This window comes from Engystomops pustulosus, chromosome 2 (assembly GCF_040894005.1).
Source record: "Engystomops pustulosus chromosome 2, aEngPut4.maternal, whole genome shotgun sequence".
Taxonomy (NCBI): Eukaryota; Metazoa; Chordata; class Amphibia; order Anura; family Leptodactylidae; genus Engystomops; species Engystomops pustulosus.
This window is the reverse complement of record NC_092412.1, coordinates 23807443-23826818: the sequence shown is the minus strand read 5'-3', so window position 1 is coordinate 23826818 and position 19376 is coordinate 23807443. Positions and strand designations below refer to the sequence as shown.

General features: G+C 45.1%; 1 protein-coding gene across 1 annotated transcript; it reads right to left on the bottom strand.

The window, feature by feature from the left end:
- Positions 1-1332: 1332 nt before the first annotated feature.
- On the bottom strand, positions 1333-18089 carry ANKRD42 (ankyrin repeat domain 42). Its single transcript, XM_072133999.1, has 12 exons — positions 18001-18089; positions 11500-11666; positions 10142-10249; positions 9936-10055; positions 9721-9856; positions 5071-5271; positions 4802-4927; positions 4614-4719; positions 4051-4220; positions 2948-3074; positions 2537-2681; positions 1333-1771 (listed from the first exon to the last, which is right to left on the bottom strand). Exons 1-12 carry the CDS (start codon positions 18020-18022, stop codon positions 1670-1672), a joined length of 1530 nt encoding a protein of 509 aa, XP_071990100.1. The 5' UTR covers positions 18023-18089; the 3' UTR covers positions 1333-1669.
- Between the last annotated feature and the right edge of the window lie 1287 nt (positions 18090-19376).

Here is a 19376-nt window from a genome sequence, read left to right as displayed (position 1 = left end):
CAGAAAGATAGAGGGTTGTGAGCCATAAACAGAAGTTTTTGCAGCTTATAGTAAGTTTTCTATCTCACCCCAAGTTATTTATTCACATCAGTACTTCTCTATAATGTCCTATAGGATCCTGCTGATGCTTCTATGTAAGAAAGGAACTTTCTGTGTGCAGTGTCTGGGAGACATCATAGCGCCCAATCTCCAGCACTGAGACAACTGAGAATTAGAGGTAGAGCCGGCAGAATACAAGACCTATAACGGTCAGGTATAATATTATACTTCAGCTACACATGCCTAGGTTTTGTCAGGCTGCATTCATACCTCATTTTAACGATACATTGGGAGGATTCACGCCAAACCTTACAAAGGTGAGATACGTCCCCTGTTTGGATCCTACCCCCAGAAAGTGGGAGGAGGAACTAAAATCCATTCTCAAGTGACGCCAGAGTCCTTATATAGACAGGTATATCACTAAGGAAAAACTCTGAGGTGTACGCTCAGCAGGGGCCAGGGATGGAGGCTGTACAGTGGCATCTGTCCCCAGTAAGTATCCTCCCTGCTCCTGCTGGACGTGGTGTATACTGAGCAGATGAAGTCAAAAAGGATCCCGCCACCTGCTAGTATATGTCTATGAACACATTCAGTATATACACTGGGAGCTTTACTGGTGTATACACTGAACGTGTCCAAAAACACAAGGTGTGAATGTAGCCTTACACTTACCTGTCCCAACTTACATACAATTTCTGCTGTAGATCCAAACTACAAAATCTAATTCTCTGTATTTAAGTCTTCCAAAATGTTGAATACAATTTAACAGACTACAATAAGGACATGGAGCGCAGATGTGTCATCTTAACACGTACCAACTATTGCATCTCATCCAGAATGTTTCCTATACAGCAGAATTTTTAGGGCGCGTTCACACGTTGCGTTTTGGTTGCATTTTCATTGCGTTTGAAACGCATATACAACAGCTGATGTGAGGTAATTTGCCTAATTACATTACCGTTTACGTTTGTAAACGCAATGTTAACGCATGCGTTAACAAAACGCATGCGTTAACACTTTGTTATCGCGTGCGTTAACATCGTAATATAATTAGGCAAATCACCTCTCCTCAGCTGTTGTATATGCGTTTCAAACGCAATGAAAACGCAGGTCAAAACGCAACGTGTGAACGCGCCCTCACAAATAAGATTATTTATCATACTATTTTCCTATGATTAAAAGGGGTATTCCCATTTTGGCAAATAAATGTTATTGTTAGTATAATGAAGAGTTCTACAATTTTCCCATATACTTTCTGTATCCATTCCTCACAATTTTCTAGATCTCTGCTTGCTGTCATTCTATAGAAAGCTTCCAGTGGACATAAATCTGACCCTGGTCACACAGGTGCACAGCTCGTTATATCACACAGCTCTGATAACCCACCCTGATACTAACGAGCCGTGCATCTGTGTGACCATGGTCAGATTTCTGTCCACCGGAAGTCAACATAGAAGCTTTCTATAGGTTGACAGCAAGCAGAGATCTAGAAAACCGTGAGGAATTGATACAGAAAGTATATTGGAAAAATGTTTAATTTTTTATCATGCAACAAATAACAGTAATTTGCCAAAATGAGAGAACCCCTCTAATCATGTGATGTATATGGTACACACGATTACTGTGATGGCTACTTCTCCGATCCTCTCCTCACAAACACTCCGCCAGGGTTCAGCTGCTGAGATGATCTTTTCTTGGAGCTTTTCTTCTCCTTATACGCCTCAGGCAGCTTCTACAGAGAGAAAACATAAGAGGGGGATGAGCTAATGGAGGGGTCTGCCCCCCGATCAGATAGTGATGACCTATAATAAGGAAAGGCCCTCAGTGTAATAATCCTAGAACATCCCTTCAAGTCGGCGCTTCCAGGGAAACGTACACAAAGTAATTCTCAGCACTGAAGTATGGATTTTCCAAGTGCACTGGGGGTGAGTCCTCACACTGCTGTGCTCTTAACCCTCTGTTCCACAGCCCTTCTACTCCTCTCCGTAAAAGCAAGTTTACAGTTGAATATCATAGCAGTCACACAACGAAGACAGGAGGAGCTGTGCAGCATTTCAATGCAGAGCACAGCAGTGTGAGGACACGCCCCCAGTGCACTTGGAGAAGCTAGAGGCCTGGAATATAAATCCACATTTCACAGTCCTGCTGCTACTAACAACATACACAAAGGTCTGGGAAGTCTGCTGATAACGTCATAGTGTGCGCTAATGGGCAGAGCGCATGGACACCTCTCTGCCTGCTCTGTTACACGCAAAGAGAAGAAGAGGAACCTCATGGAGCACTGGAAGGGGAGTATGCAAGTTAATTTTTTTTATATCTCTCTAATACTTAAAGTCCTACTCCACATCAGTGATGCATATGATACATGCTTACTTACCGTCAAATGGGTGGGTAGGGGGCGTTGTTAATCAAAAAGGGGGTGGGGTTTGTACATTTTGTTTCCCCCTAAAGTGACCATTTTGTGGAAGCTTAGAGTGCTCCTGCACATTGTACTTACGCTGCTGGCTCTGGACGGCGGCTTCATCTGCTCCAGGGTGCTGTTCAGCTGAGAGATGCGCACCCTGTACTCGTCCAGCTGGATCTCCATCTTCTCCCGGCGCAGGCGCTCGTACTCCAGCTGCGCCTCCAGGTCTCTGATCACCCTAAATACAGAAAGAAAGCTATTAGGTGTAAGAGTTCCACATTTCCCTGCTTTCTCTTCCTATCTGCTTTGCTATCAATCCCATGATGTCTCAGCTCAGCATCACGTGACAGAACCATCTATGCTTTGGGGGTGCACAGTGATTAACCTCTATCTATATTCTCTATTGTATAAGGAAGGCCGAGCTGTGAGCTCCTTATATAACAAGGGACCGGTCCCCTTCAACATCCATTATAACTAGAATTTCACTGCGTGCTATAACTTTACTTCTCAGATTCCTTCTGCTCCTTCTTCCTCTGGTTTTCTTCCTCCAGGATGCCGCCCAGATGCTTAAAGTTGCTCTTTGCGATCTCCAGGAGCTTCTCCAGTTCCTTCATTTTATCGTAGGCCCTCACTGCAAGAAAGATGTAATGTATCATCCCACCAGGACAAAGACCTCTGCATTTCATGGGTTGTTAGTAGCAGCAGGAGCTCATCCAGGTGCACTGGAGGCGTGTCCTGACACTGCTGTGCTCTTGGCTCTCTACATTGAGCTGCACCTTAGTCTAAAGTAAAGCTTTAGAAAGCTTTTGGGTGTGTACGTACTGCTCCCCGCTTCCTCTGAGCTGTGTACGTACTGCTCCCCGCTTCCTCTGAGCTGTGTACGTACTGCTCCCCGCTTCCTCTGAGCTGTGTACATACTGCTCCCTGCTTCCTCTGAGCTGTGTACGTACTGCTCCCCGCTTCCTCTGAGCTGTGTACATACTGCTCCCCGCTTCCTCTGAGCTGTGTACGTACTGCTCCCCGCTTCCTCTGAGCTGTGTACATACTGCTCCCCGCTTCCTCTGAGCTGTGTACGTACTGATCCCCGCTTCCTCTGAGCTGTGTACGTACTGATCCCCGCTTCCTCTGAGCTGTGTACGTACTGCTCCCCGCTTCCTCTGAGCTGTGTACATACTGCTCCCTGCTTCCTCTGAGCTGTGTACATACTGCTCCCTGCTTCCTCTGACCTGTGTACATACTGCTCCCAGCTTCCTCTGAGCTGTGTACGTACTGCTCCCCGCTTCCTCTGAGCTGTGTACATACTGCGGGCCTGCTTCCTCTGAGCTGTGTACATACTGCTCCCCGCTTCCTCTGAGCTGTGTACATACTGCGGGCCTGCTTCCTCTGAGCTGTGTACGTACTGCTCCCCGCTTCCTCTGAGCTGTGTACATACTGCTCCCCGCTTCCTCTGAGCTGTGTACATACTGCTCCCCGCTTCCTCTGAGCGCCACTGTGTACATACTGCTCCCCGCTTCCTCTGAGCGCCACTGTGTACATACTGCTCCCCGCTTCCTCTGAGCGCCACTGTGTACATACTGCTCCCCGCTTCCTCTGAGCTGTGTACATACTGCGGGCCTGTTTCCTCTGGGCGGCGCTCATATTCACGTCGTCCTGTTGGTCGGTGCTTCCTTCTACCCCGTGTCTCTCAAAAAACAGAGGATCATCTTCACCGATCTCCTCCTCGGAGTCTTCATCTGCTCCTCCCCCCAGGAGCTTTACAGCCGATAACTGTGCAAACCTGAGGAAACCACAATGACAACTGCCAAGGGGGAGGGGACACCCTGCATCTGACACTATCAACCTTTAACTGAAAATTTTAAGGGGATATTCAACGAGAGGGACAATCTAAGCCTGTAACTGCCAAGGGGGTGGGGACAGTCTAAGCCTGTAACTGCCAAGTGGGTTGGGGCATTTAAGTTATGCAATGAGAAATGCTCCATCAGCAATGATTAGGTAATGGAGCCCGATAGCTGCCGTAATAGGGCACAGGTATAAGGGAGATGATGCGTGTTGGGGTGTAGATACATTGTGGGGGTTCACTGGTATAAGTCCTATAGTCTCTACAGTAACTTGCAGGGGACACTCTGAATCTTAGACCCCGCCCCCTCACATGTGCAGTAATGACTACTACCTTTTAGCGACATCTCTTGGGGTCTCTCCGGCCTCGTTGGGGATGTTGTGGTCGGCCCCCATCTCCAGCAGCCACTGGATGCACTCCACTTGCCCGTGGCCGGCGGCTGAGGGGCACAGCACATGCAGATTTTCAGGACAGGTCTGAACATGGCTGTATTTCAGATCACACTGCATCATCACACTTACCTTTATGTAAGGGGGTGGAGCCTTTGTCATCACGTTCGTTAATATTAATTATTCCGCTCTCTACCAGTTTCCGGAGGGTAACCAGATCACCTTTCAGTGCCGCGACGTGAGCCGGAAATACTAGATCTGACAGAGCAAATAATGTACGTCACATACAGAAGCATCTCCAATTCTCCTAGAGATGTATGACAACATTCTCACTACCTGTAGCCACCACTAGAGGGAGCTCACAGATGCAGAAATACTCCCCAGATCTGGTCTATACTCACTCTCGCCCTCTTCTGGATGGTCCCTCTCATACTCCATGCTGTCTATATATTGAATGATCCTCTCCTTGTAAAATCTTCTCGCCAGCTCCTTAGGGTTCTCTCCCTTATTGTTCCTCGCCTCTACAGCACGAGTGAAGCTCGAGACTTTACTGAGGAGGAATTTTAAGCAGTGAAGATGCCCCTCCATGGCTGCAAGATGTACTGCACAGGGACAGGAACATGATATCATGTAATGTAGATACCGTACAATGTATGCACATACAAGCAATATGCAATTCTATTTCCATTTTATATGGACATAGGGGGCAGTATTATAGTAGTTATATTCTTGTACATAGGGGGCAGTATTATAGTAGTTATATTCTTGTACATAGGAGGCAGTATTATAGTAGTTATATTCTTGTACATAGGGGCAGTATTATAGTAGTTATATTCTTGTACATAGGGGGCAGTATTATAGTAGTTATATTCTTGTACATAGGGGGCAGTATTATAGTAGTTATATTCTTGTACATAGGGGGCAGTATTATAGTAGTTATATTCTTGTACATAGGGGCAGTATTATAGTAGTTATATTCTTGTACATAGGGAGCAGTATTATAGTAGTTATATTCTTGTACATAGGAGGCAGTATTATAGTAGTTATATTCTTGTACATAGGGAGCAGTATTATAGTAGTTATATTCTTGTACATAGGGGCAGTATTATAGTAGTTATATTCTTGTACATAGGGAGCAGTATTATAGTAGTTATATTCTTGTACATAGGAGGCAGTATTATAGTAGTTATATTCTTGTACATAGGGAGCAGTATTATAGTAGTTATATTCTTGTACATAGGGGCAGTATTATAGTAGTTATATTCTTGTACATAGGGGGCAGTATTATAGTAGTTATATTCTTGTACATAGGAGGCAGTATTATAGTAGTTATATTCTTGTACATAGGGGCAGTATTATAGTAGTTATATTCTTGTACATAGGGGGCAGTATTATAGTAGTTATATTCTTGTACATAGGGGGCAGTATTATAGTAGTTATATTCTTGTACATAGGGGGCAGTATTATAGTAGTTATATTCCTGTACATAGGAGGCAGTATTATAGTAGTTATATTCTTGTACATAGGCGGCAGTATTATAGTAGTTATATTCCTGTACATAGGCGGCAGTATTATAGTAGTTATATTCTTGTACATAGGGGGAAGTATTATAGTAGTTATATTCTTGTACATAGGGGGAAGTATTATAGTAGTTATATTCTTGTACATAGGAGGCAGTATTATAGTAGTTATATTCTTGTACATAGGAGGCAGTATTATAGTAGTTATATTCTTGTACATAGGGGACAGTATTATAGTAGTTATATTCTTGTACATAGGGGCAGTATTATAGTAGTTATATTCTTGTACATAGGGGGCAGTATTATAGTAGTTATATTCTTGTACATAGGGGGCAGTATTATAGTAGTTATATTCCTGTGCATAGGGAGCAGTATTATAGTAGTTATATTCTTGTACATAGGGGCAGTATTATAGTAGTTATATTCTTGTACATAGGAGGCAGTATTATAGTAGTTATATTCTTGTACATAGGGAGCAGTATTATAGTAGTTATATTCTTGTACATAGGGGCAGTATTATAGTAGTTATATTCTTGTACATAGGGGGCAGTATTATAGTAGTTATATTCTTGTACATAGGAGGCAGTATTATAGTAGTTATATTCTTGTACATAGGGGCAGTATTATAGTAGTTATATTCTTGTACATAGGGGGCAGTATTATAGTAGTTATATTCTTGTACATAGGGGGCAGTATTATAGTAGTTATATTCCTGTACATAGGAGGCAGTATTATAGTAGTTATATTCTTGTACATAGGCGGCAGTATTATAGTAGTTATATTCCTGTACATAGGCGGCAGTATTATAGTAGTTATATTCTTGTACATAGGGGGAAGTATTATAGTAGTTATATTCTTGTACATAGGGGGAAGTATTATAGTAGTTATATTCTTGTACATAGGAGGCAGTATTATAGTAGTTATATTCTTGTACATAGGAGGCAGTATTATAGTAGTTATATTCTTGTACATAGGGGACAGTATTATAGTAGTTATATTCTTGTACATAGGGGCAGTATTATAGTAGTTATATTCTTGTACATAGGGGGCAGTATTATAGTAGTTATATTCTTGTACATAGGGGGCAGTATTATAGTAGTTATATTCTTGTACATAGGGGCAGTATTATAATAGTTATATTCTTGTACATAGGGGGCAGTATTATAATAGTTATATTCTTGTACATAGGGGGCAGTATTATAATAGTTATATTCTTGTACATAGGGGGAAGTATTATAGTAGTTATATTCTTGTACATAGGAGGCAGTATTATAGTAGTTATATTCTTGTACATAGGGGACAGTATTATAGTAGTTATATTCTTGTACATAGGGGCAGTATTATAGTAGTTATATTCTTGTACATAGGGGGCAGTATTATAGTAGTTATATTCTTGTACATAGGGGGCAGTATTATAGTAGTTATATTCTTGTACATAGGGGGCAGTATTATAGTAGTTATATTCTTGTACATAGGGGACAGTATTATAGTAGTTATATTCTTGTACATAGGGGGCAGTATTATAGTAGTTATATTCTTGTACATAGGGGGCAGTATTATAGTAGTTATATTCTTGTACATAGGGGGCAGTATTATAGTAGTTATATTCTTGTACATAGGGGCAGTATTATAGTAGTTATATTCCTGTGCATAGGGAGCAGTATTATAGTAGTTATATTCTTGTACATAGGGGCAGTATTATAGTAGTTATATTCTTGTACATAGGAGGCAGTATTATAGTAGTTATATTCTTGTACATAGGGAGCAGTATTATAGTAGTTATATTCTTGTACATAGGGGCAGTATTATAGTAGTTATATTCTTGTACATAGGGGGCAGTATTATAGTAGTTATATTCTTGTACATAGGAGGCAGTATTATAGTAGTTATATTCTTGTACATAGGGGCAGTATTATAGTAGTTATATTCTTGTACATAGGGGGCAGTATTATAGTAGTTATATTCCTGTACATAGGAGGCAGTATTATAGTAGTTATATTCTTGTACATAGGCGGCAGTATTATAGTAGTTATATTCCTGTACATAGGCGGCAGTATTATAGTAGTTATATTCTTGTACATAGGGGGAAGTATTATAGTAGTTATATTCTTGTACATAGGGGGAAGTATTATAGTAGTTATATTCTTGTACATAGGAGGCAGTATTATAGTACTTATATTCTTGTACATAGGAGGCAGTATTATAGTAGTTATATTCTTGTACATAGGGGACAGTATTATAGTAGTTATATTCTTGTACATAGGGGCAGTATTATAGTAGTTATATTCTTGTACATAGGGGGCAGTATTATAGTAGTTATATTCTTGTACATAGGGGGCAGTATTATAGTAGTTATATTCTTGTACATAGGGGCAGTATTATAGTAGTTATATTCTTGTACATAGGGGGCAGTATTATAATAGTTATATTCTTGTACATAGGGGGCAGTATTATAATAGTTATATTCTTGTACATAGGGGGCAGTGTTATAGTAGTTATATTCCTGTACATAGGGGGCAATATTATAGTAGTTATATTCTTGTACATAGGAGCAGTATTATAGTAGTTATATTCCTGTACATAGGGGGCAGTATTATAGTAGTTATATTCTTGTACATAGGGAGCAGTATTATAGTAGTTATATTCTTGTACATAGGGGGCAGTATTATAGTAGTTATATGCTTGTACATAGGGGGCAGTATTATAGTAGTTATATCCTTGTACATAGGGGGCAGTATTATAGTAGTTATATTCTTGTACATAGGGGGCAGTATTATAGTAGTTATATTCCTGTACATAGGGGGCAGTATTATAGTAGTTATATTCCTGTACATAGGAGGCAGTATTATAGTAGTTATATTCTTGTACATAGGGGGCAGTATTATAGTAGTTATATTCTTGTACATAGGGGGCAGTATTATAGTAGTTATATCCTTGTACATAGGGGGCAGTATTATAGTAGTTATATTCTTGTACATAGGGGGCAGTATTATAGTAGTTATATGCTTGTACATAGGGGGCAGTATTATAGTAGTTATATCCTTGTACATAGGGGGCAGTATTATAGTAGTTATATTCTTGTACATAGGGGGCAGTATTATAGTAGTTATATTCCTGTACATAGGGGGCAGTATTATAGTAGTTATATTCCTGTACATAGGAGGCAGTATTATAGTAGTTATATTCTTGTACATAGGGGGCAGTATTATAGTAGTTATATTCTTGTACATAGGGGGCAGTATTATAGTAGTTATATTCTTGTACATAGGGAGCAGTATTATAGTAGTTATATTCTTGTACATAGAGGGCAGTATTATAGTAGTTATATTCTTGTACATTGGGGCAGTATTATAGTAGTTATATTCTTGTACATAAGGGGCAGTATTATAGTAGTTATATTCTTGTACATAGGGGGCAGTATTATAGTAGTTATAGTCTTGTACATAGGGGGCAGTATTATAGTAGTTATATTCTTGTACATAGGGGGCAGTATTATTATGTAAATTAGTATTATATTGTAGTGATTAATACCTGGTGGGTTTCCATTGTTATCCACTTCTTCCAGTGATGCGCTCCACCTGCCAAGGAGCTGTAAGCAGCCAAGTCGGCCATGAAATGCAGCATAATGTACAGGTGTCCAGCCATTGATGTCACGGATGTTTGCATCCTGTAATAAATATATCCCTATAACTTGCACCCAGCAGTGCCTTACATATACTCTATGCTACTTATAAGACTGTACTCACTGCTCCACTACGCAGGATGGTCTGAAGAGTGAATGAGTGTCCATGAGAAGCCGCCAGGTGTGTAGGAGTGCAGCGCCTGTCATCCAGTGCTGACAAGTCTGCTCCACTGAGGATCAGAGCCTGAAATAATGAATTCGGATCTATCAAGATAGATAGACGGATAGGATAGATCCAGTAGGGTGGTGACCCTTGCTCTTGCTCTGTACCTGCATGCAGGCATCTTGCCCTTTTATAGCGGCTAGGTGAGTGGCTGTCCATCCTCTGGTGGTGACGTCGGTGATGTTGGCTCCGTGCCACAGTAACCAGTGGAGACACTGAAGGATGACAGACATACTGGAAATGGGTCAGATAGTGAATGATACTTAAAGGGAACCTGTCACCACATTTTTCACAAACACAGCTCGTGACAGGTTCCCATAGAGCCCTATCAACTCACTGACACCCTTCTGTTTCCCTCACATCACCAGTAAGTCCCCAGAGGTGGCATGTCCTGCTCAGCGCAGTCCAGCAGCTCCTCCCCATGCCACATGCCTCCTTCTCATCATTCATTTCATATCCATGTCATGTGACCAGGGTGATGTCATCTAAGGCCTTTACCTAACATTTGCAAAATCTACCGCATGTATTTATCTGATCACATGAAATCACAGCAGCCTCCATGGGGATGGGGAGGCTGCTGTGGTCTTATGTGATCAGATATGTACATGGGGTAGATGACATCACCCTGGTCACATGACATCTAGGGCTGAATGGTGAGAATGGAAAGTGGGGAGGAGCCGCTGGATTGGGCAAGATTTTATGGGGATGTGAGGGAAACAATTTTTAGCCAAAAGAAGGGGGTCAGTTAGGTTCCTATAGAGTCCTATTAAAGAGGACCTGTTACCCATAATTTCGGCACAAAGAGCTCTAGTGCTTGAACAAACGCTGCAGTGTTAGAAGGATAGTGTTACCAGAAACACTGCGGCGGGGTACAATGTAATCACTGGATCGTTCGAAAAGCGGTCTGATGTATTCATGAGGGGGCAGGGTTGGGGCGTGGTTAGTCACTGCCGGCCTATGGAGCAAACGGGGCAGTCCGGGGAAGAGGCAGCGCCTCAGACCGCCCCCCGCTTTGCGAGCGGTCCGATGATTACATTGTACTCCGCCGCAGTGTTCGATAGCGTTACCGGAGGTTTCTGGTAACGCTATCACTCTAACACTGCGGCGTTTGTTTAAGCACTAGGAGCTGCTTACCGAAATTATGGGTGACAGGTCCTCTTTAACTGGCACTAGCTGCATTTTGTGAAAAATGTGGAGACAGGTTCCCCTTAAAGACAAACTCAATCCTTCACAGGGTGGTTTTTCTTTTTTTAACATTTTATTCTTAAAGGAGTGTTTCAGCTGAATAATACAGGTGACCATAGGATAGTCCCACACTATAAGCACTGGTCAGGGACTCGAGCCTTCACTAACACTGTCTCCGTCAGCTCCCATTTACTTGTTCGGATTCCCTGACACCAAGCATGGATCTTGTCCTGTTGCTTTAGGGTACAATATCATATGGTACATGGAGGCTATGACTTACCTCCAGGCTCCCGGCATGTGCCGCCCAGTGCAGCGGTGTGAACCTGTGCACCGGATCCACCTCGTTCACACTGGTCCCGCTCTTGACGATGGCCGCCAGCTCCTCCACGTGTCCGCAGCGCACCGCCTCATGGATGCTGCTGTGATCTCTCCTCCTCTGCTGCAGCCCTGGGGACACATTGCCATCACATTCATACAAGGCATAATGTCCCCCCGAAGCTGTCACCAGTCTCAGGACACAAACTGGGAGACTGACCACTGACAGGGTGGTGGGTATCTGTGGGGGCAGTATGAGGAGGAGGCTATAGATAAGGGGGCAGTATGAGGAGGAGGCTATAGATAAGGGGGCAGTATGAGGAGGAGGCTATAGATAACAGGGCAGTATGAGGAGGAGGCTATAGATAAGGGGGCAGTATGAGGAGGAGGCTATAGATAAGGGGGCAGTATGAGGAGGAGGCTATAGATAAGGGGGCAGTATGAGGAGGAGGCTATAGATAAGGGGGCAGTATGAGGAGGAGGCTATAGATAACAGGGCAGTATGAGGAGGAGGCTGTAGATAAGGGGGCAGTATGAGGAGGAGGCTATAGATAACGGGGCAGTATGAGGAGGAGGAGGCTATAGATAAGGGGGCAGTATGAGGAGGAGGAGGCTATAGATAAGGGGGCAGTATGAGGAGGAGGCTATAGATAAGGGGCAGTATGAGGAGGAGGCTATAGATAAGGGGGCAGTATGAGGAGGAGGCTATAGATAAGGGGGCAGTATGAGGAGGAGGCTATAGATCAGGGGGCAGTATGAGGAGGAGGCTATAGATCAGGGGGCAGTATGAGGAGGAGGCTATAGATCAAGGGGCAGTATGAGGAGGAGGCTATAGATAAGGGGGCAGTATGAGGAGGAGGCTATAGATAAGGGGGCAGTATGTGGAGGAGGCTATAGATAAGGGGGGCAGTATGAGGAGGAGGCTATAGATAAGGAGGGCAGTATGAGGAGGAGGCTATAGATAAGGGGGGCAGTATGAGGAGGAGGCTATAGATAAGGGGGCAGTATGAGGAGGAGGCTATAGATAAGGGGGCAATATGAGGAGGAGGCTATAGATAAGGGGGCAGTATGAGGAGGAGGCTATAGATAAGGGGCAGTATGAGGAGGAGGCTATAGATCAGGGGGCAGTATGAGGAGGAGGCTATAGATAACATGGCAGTATGAGGAGGAGGCTATAGAGAAGGGGGCAGTATGAGGAGGAGGCTATAGATAAGGGGACAGTATGAGGAGGAGGCTATAGATAGATGTGTGGGGGCAGTATGAGGAGGAGGCTATAGAAAAGGGGGCAGTATGAGGAGGAGGCTATAGATAAGGGGCAGTATGAGGAGGAGGCTATAGATAAGGGGCAGTATGAGGAGGAGGCTATAGATAAGGGGCAGTATGAGGAGGAGGCTATAGATAAGGGGCAGTATGAGGAGGAGGCTATAGATAAGGGGCAGTATGAGGAGGAGGCTATAGATAAGGGGGCAGTATGAAAAGGAGGCTATAGATAAGGGGGCAGTATGAAAAGGAGGCTATAGATAAGGGGGCAGTATGAGGAGGAGGCTATAGATAAGGGGGCAGTGTGAGGAGGAGGCTATAGATAAGGGGCAGTATGAGGAGGAGGCTATAGATCAGGGGGCAGTATGAGGAGGAGGCTATAGATAAGGGGGCAGTATGAGGAGGAGGCTATAGATAAGGGGGCAGTATGAGGAGGAGGCTATAGATAAGGGGGCAGTATGCGGAGGAGGCTATAGATAAGGGGGCAGTATGAGGAGGAGGCTATAGATAAGGGGGCAGTATGAGGAGGCTATAGATAAGGGACAGTATGAGGAGGAGGCTATAGATAAGGGGTAGTATGAGGAGGAGGCTATAGATAAGGGGTAGTATGAGGAGGAGGCTATAGATAAGGGGGCAGTATGAGGAGGAGGCTATAGATAAGGGGCAGTATGAGGAGGAGGCTATAGATAAGGGGCAGTATGAGGAGGAGGCTATAGATAAGGGGGCAGTATGAGGAGGAGGCTATAGATAAGGGGGCAGTATGAGGAGGAGGCTATAGATAAGGGGCAGTATGAGGAGGAGGCTATAGATAAGGGGCAGTATGAGGAGGAGGCTATAGATAAGGGGACAGTATGAGGAGGAGGAGGAGGCTATAGATAAGGGGGCAGTATGAGGAGGAGGCTATAGATAAGGGGGCAGTATGAGGAGGAGGCTATAGATAAGGGGGCAGTATGAGGAGGAGGCTATAGATAAGGGGGCAGTATGAGGAGGAGGCTATAGATAAGGGGCAGTATGAGGAGGAGGCTATAGATAAGGGGGCAGTATGTGGAGGAGGCTATAGATAAGGGGGGCAGTATGAGGAGGAGGCTATAGATAAGGGGCAGTATGAGGAGGAGGCTATAGATAAGGGGGGCAGTATGAGGAGGAGGCTATAGATAAGGGGGCAGTATGAGGAGGAGGCTATAGATAAGGGGCAGTATGAGGAGGAGGCTATAGATAAGGGGGCAGTATGAGGAGGAGGCTATAGATAAGGGGGCAGTATGAGGAGGAGGCTATAGATAAGGGGGCAGTATGAGGAGGAGGCTATAGATAAGGGGGCAGTATGAGGAGGAGGCTATAGATAAGGGGGCAGTATGAGGAGGCTATAGATAAGGGACAGTATGAGGAGGAGACTATAGATAAGGGGGTAGTATGAGGAGGAGGCTATAGATAAGGGGGCAGTATGAGGAGGAGGCTATAGATAAGGGGCAGTATGAGGAGGAGGCTATAGATAAGGGGCCGTATGAGGAGGAGGCTATAGATAAGGGGGCAGTATGTGGAGGAGGCTATAGATAAGGGGGGCAGTATGAGGAGGAGGCTATAGATAAGGGGCAGTATGAGGAGGAGGCTATAGATAAGGGGCAGTATGAGGAGGAGGCTATAGATAAGGGGGGCAGTATGAGGAGGAGGCTATAGATAAGGGGCAGTATGAGGAGGAGGCTATAGATAAGGGGGCAGTATGAGGAGGAGGCTATAGATAAGGGGCAGTATGAGGAGGAGGCTATAGATAAGGGGGCAGTATGAGGAGGAGGCTATAGATAACAGGGCAGTATGAGGAGGAGGCTATAGATAAGGGGGCAGTATGAGGAGGAGGCTATAGATAAGGGGGCAGTATGAGGAGGAGGCTATAGATAAGGGGGGCAGTATGAGGAGGAGGCTATAGATCAGGGGGCAGTATGAGGAGGAGGCTATAGATCAGGGGGCAGTATGAGGAGGAGGCTATAGATAAGGGGGCAGTATGAGGAGGAGGCTATAGATAAGGGGGCAGTATGAGGAGGAGGCTATAGATAAGGGGGCAGTATGAGGAGGAGGCTATAGATAAGGGGGCAGTATGAGGAGGAGGCTATAGATAACAGGGCAGTATGAGGAGGAGGCTATAGATAACAGGGCAGTATGAGGAGCAGGCTATAGATAAGGGGGCAGTATGAGGAGGAGGCTATAGATAAGGGGCAGTATGAGGAGGAGGCTATAGATAAGGGGGCAGTATGAGGAGGAGGCTATAGATAACAGGGCAGTATGAGGAGGAGGCTATAGATAAGGGGGCAGTATGAGGAGGAGGCTATAGATAAGGGGGCAGTATGAGGAGGAGGCTATAGATAAGGGGGGCAGTATGAGGAGGAGGCTATAGATAAGGGGGCAGTATGAGGAGGAGGCTATAGATAAGGGGACAGTATGAGGAGGCTATAGATAAGGGGGCAGTATGAGGAGGAGGCTATAGATAAGGGGGCAGTATGAGGAGGAGGCTATAGATAACAGGGCAGTATGAGGAGGAGGCTATAGATAACAGGGCAGTATGAGGAGGAGGCTATAGATAACAGGGCAGTATGAGGAGGAGGCTATAGATAAGGGGGCAGTATGAGGAGGAGGCTATAGATAAGGGGGCAGTATGAGGAGGAGGCTATAGATAAGGGGGGCAGTATGAGGAGGAGGCTATAGATAAGGGGGCAGTATGAGGAGGAGGCTATAGATAAGGGGACAGTATGAGGAGGCTATAGATAAGGGGGCAGTATGAGGAGGAGGCTATAGATAAGGGGGCAGTATGAGGAGGAGGCTATAGATAACAGGGCAGTATGAGGAGGAGGCTATAGATAAGGGGGCAGTGTGAGGAGGAGGCTATAGATAACGGGGCAGTATGAGGAGGAGGCTATAGATAAGGGGGCAGTATGAGGAGGAGGCTATAGATAAGGGGGCAGTATGAGGAGGAGGCTATAGATAAGGGGGCAGTATGAGGAGGAGGCTATAGATAACAGGGCAGTATGAGGAGGAGGCTATAGATAAGGGGACAGTATGAGGAGGAGGCTATAGATAAGGGGGCAGTATGAGGAGGAGGCTATAGATAAGGGGGCAGTATGAGGAGGAGGCTATAGATAAGGGGGCAGTATGAGGAGGAGGCTATAGATAAGGGGCAGTATGAGGAGGAGGCTATAGATAAGGGGGCAGTATGAGGAGGAGGCTATAGATAAGGGGGCAGTATGAGGAGGAGGCTATAGATAAGGGGGCAGTATGAGGAGGAGGCTATAGATAAGGGGGCAGTATGAGGAGGAGGCTATAGATAAGGGGGCAGTATGAGGAGGAGGCTATAGATAAGGGGGGCAGTATGAGGAGGAGGCTATAGATAAGGGGGCAGTATGAGGAGGAGGCTATAGATAACATGGCAGTATGAGGAGGAGGCTATAGATAAGGGGGCAGTATGAGGAGGAGGCTATAGATAACATGGCAGTATGAGGAGGAGGCTATAGATAAGGGGGCAGTATGAGGAGGAGGCTATAGATAAGGGGGCAGTATGAGGTGGAGGCTATAGATAAGGGACAGTATGAGGAGGAGGCTATAGATAACATAGCAGTATGAGGAGGAGGCTATCGATAACAGGGCAGTATGAGGAGGAGGCTATAGATAAGGGGGCAGTATGAGGAGGAGGCTATAGATAAGGGGGCAGTATGAGGAGGAGGCAGTATGAGGAGGAGGCTATAGATAAGGGGGCAGTATGAGGAGGAGGCTATAGATAAGGGGGCAGTATGAGGAGGAGGCAGTATGAGGAGGAGGCTATAGATAAGGGGGCAGTATGAGGAGGAGGCTATAGATAAGGGGGCAGTATGAGGAGGAGGCTATAGATAAGGGGGCAGTATGTGGAGGAGGCTATAGATAAGGGGGGCAGTATGAGGAGGAGGCTATAGATAAGGGGGCAGTATGAGGAGGAGGCTATAGATAAGGGGGCAGTATGAGGAGGAGGCTATAGATAAGAGGGCAGTATGTGGAGGAGGCTATAGATAAGGGGGGCAGTATGAGGAGGAGGCTATAGATAAGGGGGCAGTATGAGGAGGAGGCTATAGATAAGGGGGCAGTATGAGGAGGAGGCTATAGATAGATGTGTGGGGGCAGTATGAGGAGGAGGCTATAGATAAGGGGGCAGTATGAGGAGGAGGCTATAGATGAGGGGCAGTATGAGGAGGAGGCTATAGATAAGGGGCAGTATGAGGAGGAGGCTATAGATAAGGGGGGCAGTATGAGGAGGAGGCTATAGATAAGGGGGGCAGTATGAGGAGGAGGCTATAGATAACAGGGCAGTATGAGGAGGAGGCTATAGATAAGGGGGCAGTATGAGGAGGAGGCTATAGATAGATGTGTGGGGGCAGTATGAGGAGGAGGCTATAGATAAGGGGGGCAGTATGAGGAGGAGGCTATAGATAAGGGGGGCAGTATGAGGAGGAGGCTATAGATAAGGGGGGCAGTATGAGGAGGAGGCTATAGATAACAGGGCAGTATGAGGAGGAGGCTATAGATAAGGGGGCAGTATGAGGAGGAGGCTATAGATAGATGTGTGGGGGCAGTATGAGGAGGAGGCTATAGATAAGGGGCAGTATGAGGAGGAGGCTATAGATAAGGGGCAGTATGAGGAGGAGGCTATAGATAAGGGGGGCAGTATGAGGAGGAGGCTATAGATAACAGGGCAGTATGAGGAGGAGGCTATAGATAAGGGGGCAGTATGAGGAGGAGGCTATAGATAGATGTGTGGGGGCAGTATGAGGAGGAGGCTATAGATAGATGTGTGGGGGCAGTATGAGGAGGAGGCTATAGATAGATGTGTGGGGGCATTGCATTAGTTACATATTTTGGGAGTTGGGAGCAGGTTCCCTTCTTGGAACCAATTTAGCAAACTTTTGACGCAAAGAAAATTTTAAAAACTGAATAAAATACAAATAAAACAAATAAAATACATTTCTTAGAAATACTGTAAAAAATATTTACTAATACACATACATATAAAGAATAAACATTAATATCAATAATACATGAATACAATTTAAAAATATAGATTTTTACCAGGCTGTACAACCAGCATATACAAAAAAAAAAGGCCTGGTAAACAAGGAGTTATTCACACCAGCTCCAGTGTCCATGCTGGGACTAGTAGTTCTACAATATTCGGCAGTCACAGCGCGGCTCTTACCTTCTGCCGGTACCGCAGGCATAGTTCAGCTTCTGGATACTCGTAAATATGCGGTTTTAATGGCAACTTCCGGGACGCGACGTGGTTCCTATGGAAACTTCCAACGTCTTGCGTCATTTCCTGTCGGGCGTGTCGGAGGTTGCGCAGACGCCATCTTTAAAGCTGGCAAGCGAGGAATTTCTCCTCCCTGTATTGGGATGTTGTGTCCATTGTGCTGTGATGGCCTCAGGGCGGGAGGTGCACTGCGGCCCGTGCTGAGGGATTAGCCGGTAGTGACTCCACAGCCGCAGGGAATGCTGGGACATATAGTTGTAGTAAGTGTCGCATTATCTGAACACCATTTAGATTTATTTATCTATTAGGGATGGAGAGATTTCTGGAAGAATAGTCCATGTTTTCAGTGTCTATTAGTGAATTTTGATTCCAGGTTGCAGTTTCTCTAAGTGCACTAGGGGCGTGTCCTCACACTGCTGTGCTCTTAGCAGCGCCACAGCCACTTTCCTATTTTCTGAGTTAAAATCTGTAGCAGGCTTCTAAATGACGACTACAGCAGTCACTGAGAAAGTAGGGACTGTGATACAGATCTGTTCAGAGAGCTATGAGCACAGCAGTGTGAGGACATGCCCCGATTACCCATTAATCCTGTGATATAAATCCATGTCACAGTCCTGCTGCTACTAACACCACACCACAAAGGTATGATTACACTCTCCAAGGACAATACTTAACACTGACTGCAGGGAGCACAGAGCACAGCAGTGCAAGGACAAACCCCTGGTGCACTTGGAGATGCTACAGTCCTAGAATGCAAATCCATATTTTACAGTCCTGCTGCTACCAGAAACATACACAAAGGTATGGATACACACAGATCTCCAGGGACAATACCTAATAATGACTGCAGGGAGCTCAGCAGTGCAAGGACAAACCCCTGGTGCTAGAATCCTGGAATGTAAGTCCATATAAATCACAGTCCTGCGGCTACTAACACCACACACATAGGTACGATTAAACATCTCACCAAGACTAATAATTCACACTAGCTGCACAGAGCTTAGAACACAGCAGTGTGAGGACATGGCCCCAAAGCACCTGGTGAAGCTACAATCCTGGAATATGAATCCTCTCTCCCCACTTTTAGAGATCTCTGGTCCATCCTGGTTTCATGTGAGTAGTGTGAGGCTCTGTACATGGTCTCCTTGGCTGCTCATTGTCCAGTGACCCGTCTTCCAGACTTCCCAGGGATCGGGAATAGAGTCATCCCTCCATGTCATCCCTCTCCTACACTGCAGCCTCCAGTGACAGTATCTTCTCTTCTTGTTCACTTCACAGGATAGGGCTCAACTTGCTGATCAGTGGGGATCTCCGTGCAGAAG